Source organism: Stegastes partitus, unplaced genomic scaffold (genome assembly GCF_000690725.1).
Source record: "Stegastes partitus isolate 25-593 unplaced genomic scaffold, Stegastes_partitus-1.0.2 Scaffold2793, whole genome shotgun sequence".
NCBI classification, from domain to species: domain Eukaryota; kingdom Metazoa; phylum Chordata; class Actinopteri; family Pomacentridae; genus Stegastes; species Stegastes partitus.
Genome location: NW_007580524.1, coordinates 67,280 through 75,241, shown reverse-complemented (window position 1 = coordinate 75,241; position 7,962 = coordinate 67,280). Strand labels below are relative to the sequence as shown.

The window sequence follows — 7,962 nt, the reverse complement described above, 5'->3', positions numbered from 1 at the left end:
CACACACACACACACACACACACACACACACACACACACACACACACATTTCTTCATAGTCTATTGATAAGTTTTATTTCTGTTTAGGTTCTTCCATCTTTTTGATTTCTTTCATTCATTCAAAAACAACAACAACAACAAAAATTTTAGAATGTAGTTAACGTTTAACTTTTTCATTATTTCATAGTTTGTAGATAAGTTTCCTTTTAAATTCTAAATAAGCATTTCACTTTTTCAATCCTTGGTTAATAGAAAAAATGTATGTAATTTTGTCTCAATATGTAAACGGATTTTAAATTCTTTCACTCCATACTTTGTAGACATGAATGTACTTTGGCACATAAGATACTTTTCTAAAAACATAAAGAAAGAAAATCCAGTTTTTAACATCTTCATAAGAGAGTGAAAAGACTATAGGAGGGTCTGGAGACAATGTTCTATTCCAGCTGCTTTTCCTGCAGGTCGTCTGTCACTAGAATGACTGAAATGATCCAAATGTTTTCTAATCTAAACAGATTTAATTCATCTAAACTCCTGCTAAACAGTTCCTATGTTTCCCCAGGTGCATTTTTACACAAATAATGTCAGAACTCAGGTAAATTAAACGTGTGATGACATGTTGCAGTGATTTCAGCCTCCAGAGGTCAGCAGGATAGTTTAAAGTAGTCTGATGGTAATTTATGAATCTCACAGCCTGAGCTTCTTTGTGTCATGTTCAAGTTCAGCTTCACATCTCCTGACCTGCTGAGGCAGAAATTAATGCAACACATGTTGATTTGGCAAAATCTTTGATTGGATCATGCAGTCGTCCTCAAATGTATTCAGACCCTTCCATTAAAGAAAATTCACAACAGTTACTCAAATAACTAGAAACTCAAAAAGTTAAAATTTAAAAAAAAAAAAAAAAAAAAAGCTGAATTATAATTTAGTGAAAAAAGACGTTGAGTTGTGTTTGAAAAGAATAATTTTTAAAAACAAACAAAACTGTCCCAGACAAATTAGAGCACTTTGCTGATGAGCAATGGGCCAAAATCAAAGTACCTGTCAACAGGTGCAGAAGTCTGACTGAGAGTTACAGAAAACACTTGATGGCAGTGATTGGCTCAAAGAGTTGCTCAACTAAATATTAGTTCACGGGGCCCATCATGCTTGTTTGCTTGTTTGTACCAAAATTATTACTTTTACTTTAAGTGTAAAAACTTGAATACAAATTTAGAATGGCACATTTCCAGTGGCATCTTTATTTCTTTTTTTATTATGTATTTTTATGCGCGCGTGTGCGCGAGTGTTGTGACGACAACAGAAACCACTGGATGGGCGCGTCACGTGACCACAAGCCAATACAGGAAGTAACTGGCAGCTGCCGAAGAGCCGACCACCAGCCATGAATATCCAAGTCACTTAGCGAGCAGAAAGTGTCTCCGTGCCATACAAGAAGTAGGTTAATGTTCATTCTCCAAGACTGCGCGACAAAACGAAGGCTGCCAGAATGGAGGGAGCTGTCAAACTCTGTCTTTTGTCCGTCATTTTCTTTGCGTCGCAGGTAAGTTGATGGTCGTTAGTGAGTAGCAACTGACGGGGCCCTGATAGCTTTATTTACCGTCGGAAAAAACAGACTACATGCGACTGTTAATTGTCTGAAATATTACCGTCGGCGTGTGGTCGATACACGGTTCTAGTGTGTATGTCAAAAGCACCGTGTTGTCCGGTTCACAACGAGACAAATTGAACCGAGCCAGTGAGCTAACGCTAGCTGACTGTTGAATGACCGCAAAACTTAAATGTAGGGCAAAGTACCTCAAACTGTAATGAAGTTACACCCCCCTCGTGGACTGGTGAAATTGAATTTAGCCAACTGTCCTCATACTTGAACTAAAGAGTGAGGACGGTTGTTGTATTGTTGTTTAGTTCTATGCAGTTGTGTACTCGCTGCTGCTTTGACGGCTTGTTCGGTAATTTCCACTTTCAAAAGTGAAAGTTTCAAGATGGCTTCGAGCTGTTGTGCTCTTTGTTACATGATATGAAGAGCTGAAATGACTGTAGTTAGATATAGAGAATGTTCAGTGTAATCTTCAATAGGGTGTCCTTTACAATACAGCTTTGGAAACCATTATTAGACCCTGATAGTTTTGTTTGAATGTCATCATGATGGTTAAATAGTTAAACACACCCTCCAAAAGATCTAAAATAATAATGCTAGACTTTTTTTGAGTCACAATTATTTTGTGCAGAGGCTGTATATGTAAAGCCAACTGAAAATCCAAACAAAATTGTCATTGCAATGCCTAAAAGAAGTGAATCGGGAGATGACAAGAAGACAGTGTTCTTGGTGTTTTACAAAAAGGCTTACAGTGAGAGAGACATTTGCTCGCCAACAACTGTCTGTTACAGCCGTAAGGAGAAAATGTAGTGTTGTTCCACCAAGGACCACAAAGGTGGAGGTGTTGTGAAGGTGGTCTGATAATTGGTTCCAAAGCTGTAGTATTGCCTGTAGAAACATACGTGGTCAGGAGTTCAGCTTCCAACCTTTATGGGCTAAATAAAAGGTTTTTGGCTCACAAAGCAACAAATACAAGCCTTCTGGTATGCTGTATGTCTGCATTCTGTTCACTCCTTCATCCAGTATGTTGGTGTGATTTGTTTGTTTGTTTGTTTTAGATGACAGTGCTGGACTTGGTTAAGGTATTTTCTTTGGAGTGAAACATTAAAGAATACTGTTTCTTTCCCAACAGATAAACTGCCAAGAGGCTATCCTGCACATTTCAAATGGAGATTCGTATAGGGAGTACTGCATTGTTCACAATCACTCCTGGACACCCCTTTCAGAAACTCTTGATGATGCCGTAAGTATTGAGCTCTTCTGAGTCACTATTGTGTTGTTGTTCTTTTATTAGGACCAAAAACAATAATCCTAGCTTATACTGGATGGTAATTTTTTGTATTTTCTGTCTATTTTGGGAGCAAAAACAGGTAATAATGTGGCTTCCAGACAAGTTCAATGAGACTTTTTTTTTTTATTTCTTTTTTTTTTTATTTTATTTTTTTTAAATGATCGTTATGGTAAGAAATCTTCTTCTGTCTTAATTGTTAAATCAGTATCTTCATGTTTCCAGGCACAGTATCCCTTGGTGAATTTGACCTCCACTCTGCTGTGTAACGCCTCAGGGATCAGTCCAGATTTGGTAAAGGGTAAAGCGTTGGTGGTGATGAGAGGGGACTGTGACTTCAGCCAGAAAGCTCTAGTTGCTCAGAGCCTTGGAGCTAAAACTTTGCTCATTGCCAGCAACAAGTCATTGGTAAGACATTTATAGCCATCTCTATTTTGTTGATACGTCAAGCTTAAGAGTTAATATTTTTACATGTTTGATCTTTACTTCCTCTTTATTGCCATTGTATGATTATATTGTTAGTGTCAGGTTACTGTGTAACATGTAAGACACTCAGAATGCAGAAGTGATTTAGAAATAAGGAAGTGATACAAGTACGTGTGAGGATTTCCAACTAAATATCCATATTTAGTGCTTGAAATGGATTTTCTCATTTCCTGTCATCGCAATCAGGTCGTCTTGACATTTTTATATTTGTTTGGAAACAAATCAATTCTAAAATGATTCGATGAGAACATTTCCAGTCAACAGAAGAGTATTTGTAAAATGTCCCCGGTTCTGCTTGACCCATCAGATCACTCCATCAGCCAATGACTCAGAGTACGCCAAGGTCAATATTTCCCTGGCTCTCATGAGGTACAGGGACTTCCTGGAAGCACGGCAGGTCAGCAAGTTTTTACCTGTAATTCTGACATTATTGTATATCGTCTTGTTTAGGCTCTTTTTGTAAAGGTCAAATTGGTGAGGAAAGTCAAACTGGATGCAAAGTTGTGCATTTTAAAGACTTTGTTAACTCTTGTATGTCCTCAGGTGTTTGGTGAAGGGATGCAGGTGAAGCTATACGCTCCACCTTACTCAAAGATTGATCCAAGCATTGTGGTCATCCTGCTGATTGCTATTGTCACAGTCACGTTGGGCGGCTACTGGAGCGGAGCGTGTGAGAGGTGAGATTTTGCAGTTGTACATCCAAAGCTATAAGCTAAAAGCTCACATCTGTACCTTTTTTAACTGTATTGATGATATCATTAACTTGATGATATCTATGTGACTTTCTGAATTGTTAAACATGGTTGCCATTAACACACACATATGCATATTTTCCCAGAAGTCGCATTTATTTTAGTGCTGTGTAGCGTATGTTAGAACTATGCTCCGTGGTTCTGTTGCACTTGTTGATTTAAGGGCACCGCCTCAGTTTGCTGAAGAATTATTTTAAATGAAATCTCAAAGAGACTTTATTTGATATCACGTTTGTCAGTCTGATAGCTGAAAGCGTAAACTCAAATTAAACTGACCTCAGTTCCACACAAAGAAAGACATAAAACCGTAAACTGGTCTAAATAAGAAAAGTTTATTAACTATTCTACTATTATAATACACGTGAGCTATAAACAATGAAAGTGTGCGTAGTGGATGTGTTGTCAGCTTACCCAGTCAAATAATGAGGATTGTGGTGAGAGCAGGATGGTTAGTAAACGATCTTACGGTAGTGACTAATAATTTGGTTTGTGATCGAGACGCTTGTGAGTCATTAAATAGTTACAACATCAACCCGATCAGGAGCAGATAGAAAGTCTGGCTTACTACTTTTGTGCACCGCTGATGGACAGAGTCTCCCTTTGGCTGGAACGGCTGTTTGTGAACCAGCACCCTTTTACGATGTCTCCAAGCTGTTTCCTCCTGAAGCGTCGTGAAGTTGCCTGGCAATGAGTTCTGCCGGTGAGCTCTCTGGAGGCCGTCAGCGGCTTCCCACGTCGACACACAGTGATGAATCTGTCGGTGACCATCAGCATCCTGTGCGGTGGTCGCACTCGTCAGGGGTTGAAAAAGAAAAATGATTTTACTATTAACGGTGGCTCTCGTTGTGCTTTCAGCCAAGTTTGGTATTGGTCGAAAACAGAAAAAGTTTTGGAAAACTGAGAGCGAAAGCGGGATGTATTCGATCCGTTACAAAAAATCTAATTTCTGCTGATTCTTGTCGGTTTGGTTGGACAGAATCGAGCGCGTAAATTACAACTGCAAATGAAAGTGAGCACTATCTTAATAAAACAAAGTCAAAACTAAAACTAAGAGCTACAAAAATGGAGATATATATGAAAAAAAAGAAAAAGAAAAACGCGGACAAAGGAACTGAACAAAGGAAACGAGAGGGACAGAGACGGAGAAGACAAAAAAGGTAAAAGCAAAAAAAAAGAAAAACCAGAGAGAGATCAAAGGTCGTTTCCTACTCTTATCCTCTTGGTCCAGGTGGACATGTATGGAGACGTGGAGAGGATTCTGCCGCGACTTTTGGTAACTCAATCCTCCTCCCTTTGTTCTGAAGAGGAGACAAGGCTGCATTTCTTAACTTAAATTAAGAAAATGTACTATATACGCCAACACGCTGAATCTGTCTCTCACCGTGACCCATGAACATGAAATTAAATAACAGTGACATATATATATACACACACACACACCTCATAAGAAATAGCCTAGTCTATGCAACAAAAGTAAGAATTTTATATAAACTGTTTAACATTTAACATTGATACATTTAATCAGTGGTAACATGAGTTTAACGGTGATGTAGTCCCGACCACACCGGACCATTTACTGTTGCTAGATGGCACTGTGGGTCCGTGACAGAAGCATGAATACTTCTGTAAAAAGTTATCTTGGTCCTCATACCACCTACAGATGTGATTCTTTGATAGGTGATACAAGGACTTCTTATTGAGACCCTCCTTATCTGCTTTCCTCCTGCATGCTGGAATCCTCGTTGGTAAGCGTGGGGGAGAGTTTCCATAGAAAGAAGAAACACGGCTGTTCACACCTTAATGAGAGTCAGTGTGACTTCGAAGTTGTTGTTTCCATAGTGTTAGTGTCTCATTTGTTGCTTCATGCCTCTGTAGGAGGTATGAGCGTCCATGCTGTAATAAAATGCGTGTCGCATCATTTTTCCAGTGGAGTAGAAAACAGTGAAGTTGACCACAACAGGCTCCTGCTGTAATTCTCTTTTGTGACATTAATGGTGGTTCTTCCTGGGTTTCCTCGTTCTGCATAGTGCCCAAAGGTGGCAGTTTTATGATGGGAGTAGATCCAGAATTTAAATAAAACAGTGCTTCTTACCTGGTATGTCTCCTTGCTTGGCATTCCAGAGAAAGTCAAGCAGTGTCCGCTACAGCTGTTGTCAGTTCAGTACCATCCACAGAGTGTGTGTCAGCGTAGTCAACACTTTTTCATCAACAAACATTTTTACATACAATGGGCATGAAAAGCACACAAACACAATGAAAATGTTTTTTCTGTTTGTGGCAGGGACCGCTTGAATAATGGTGTACCAGCGACAGAAGGGGGAGAAGGCAAAGGAGACAGTGGACAGCTTTTCCTGTACTCTCCTCTCAAAGTGGTTATCTTTGTCGCTATGATGTGTGGGATGCTGGTCCTAATGTACTTCTTCTACTACATCCTTGGTGAGTGGGACCAAACAGTCAACTCTAATGTATTTAACTGTATAATGTTATCTGGTGTTTTTTTGATGTGCTCCTTTTTTGCATTTTTCTTCAGTTTACATCATTATCGCCATATTCTGCCTGGCATCTGCATCTGCACTGTTCAGCTGTTTTGATGCAGTGTTTGAAAAAATTGGTTGTGGCACTCTAAGGTATGAGCATCACTCTTTTAAGAACGTTATAGCTGCAACACAAATATGCAAATATATTACACTCCTTTTGGGGAAACATGAAATGGATAAAAAATAAATAAATCAGCTCCACAGAAATAAAAATGTTTAGCCTGAACTACTGTGTGTCAGTACTGCCTGATAAACAGCTCAGCACAAGTCAATGTGTGTCAATGTTTTGTGTGTTTTCCTGGTAATTCGGTAACTATTTTCTGATCTAAACAAGGTAGACGTCGTAGTCAAAGACAGATGTGAAACAGAGCTGTACATGTCACGACATTCTTGAACATGTCTGCCTCTGAATCACACTTTGTCAGACAAGCCTCAACCCTTCAATCGTTGTTGTTTGCCGGACTTTCTCTGTGGGCCTTTTTCTAGCTTCTCGGTCCGAAACTGGAATTTCTCTGTGAGGTCTATCCTGCTGGCTGCTGTGTGCATCACTATCACCGTGATCTGGGGAGTGTACAGAAATGAGGACAGGTAGAGTCACGCAACACAGACCACACACTCACAATTCCTCCGTCTGTGTTAGTCTTTATTTTTAGATGTGGCTGCGCCACTGTCGAGAGGGACTGTTTTGGTGGTGAAGCAGGAAGTGCTTTTGGTTAAAATTAGTTTGAAAACACCCACATTATTTCTAAAAGCGTTTCTGACTTTGCAAAACCCAGTTTGCTGTTTCCAGTATTCCATGTTACTGCGTAAACATAGTTGCAGGGATGTCAATGAAAACATCTTTTCTCTTCCTCAAAGTTTAAATGAACACACTGAAATACTGGCAGCAGCACTTTTTCCCCCTTCTTTAAACTTGATGCGTCTTCGGGTTACAGAATACATATATAATCTTGTTTGAAATGCATTCTTACAGTGAGCTTTTATCACATTGTAGGTGGATCTGGATCTTGCAGGACCTACTTGGCATTGCTTTCTGCCTCAACTTCATGAAGACGATTTCAGTGTCCAATTTCAAGGTACTCTTTTATTCTGAGAGTAACGCCCTCTCTTTCATTATTTGCTTGGTGTTTTTTTTTTTAATAGGCAAACAAAGTGCTTCTACTTTATTTTGACATTTATTGTTTCTTTCCATTAACATGCCCCCCCTGCCCCATTGTCAACAAGACAGAGCTCTGAATATTTAAAGTTCAATATATTATTAGGACTAAAGTATCTAATAAAGTGGTATAATGTTTTAGT

The 7,962-nt window shown here is 39.2% G+C and overlaps 1 protein-coding gene across 3 annotated transcripts in view; it reads left to right on the top strand.

The window, feature by feature from the left end:
- Nucleotides 1-1,356: 1,356 nt before the first annotated feature.
- Nucleotides 1,357-7,962, top strand: part of sppl2a (signal peptide peptidase like 2A) — a 15,083-nt gene continuing 8,477 nt past the window's right edge. For 2 of the 3 annotated variants that reach the window (XM_008306018.1, XM_008306017.1), the window contains exons 1-9: nucleotides 1,357-1,543; nucleotides 2,733-2,843; nucleotides 3,114-3,296; nucleotides 3,682-3,771; nucleotides 3,918-4,051; nucleotides 6,408-6,562; nucleotides 6,657-6,753; nucleotides 7,150-7,251; nucleotides 7,658-7,739. In XM_008306018.1, coding sequence (XP_008304240.1) covers nucleotides 1,490-1,543; nucleotides 2,733-2,843; nucleotides 3,114-3,296; nucleotides 3,682-3,771; nucleotides 3,918-4,051; nucleotides 6,408-6,562; nucleotides 6,657-6,753; nucleotides 7,150-7,251; nucleotides 7,658-7,739 — 1,008 coding nt within the window. In that variant the 5' untranslated portion in view covers nucleotides 1,357-1,489. The remainder of the gene's footprint in view (nucleotides 1,544-2,732; nucleotides 2,844-3,113; nucleotides 3,297-3,681; nucleotides 3,772-3,917; nucleotides 4,052-6,407; nucleotides 6,563-6,656; nucleotides 6,754-7,149; nucleotides 7,252-7,657; nucleotides 7,740-7,962) is intronic. The other variant, XM_008306016.1, reaches the window with a different exon arrangement.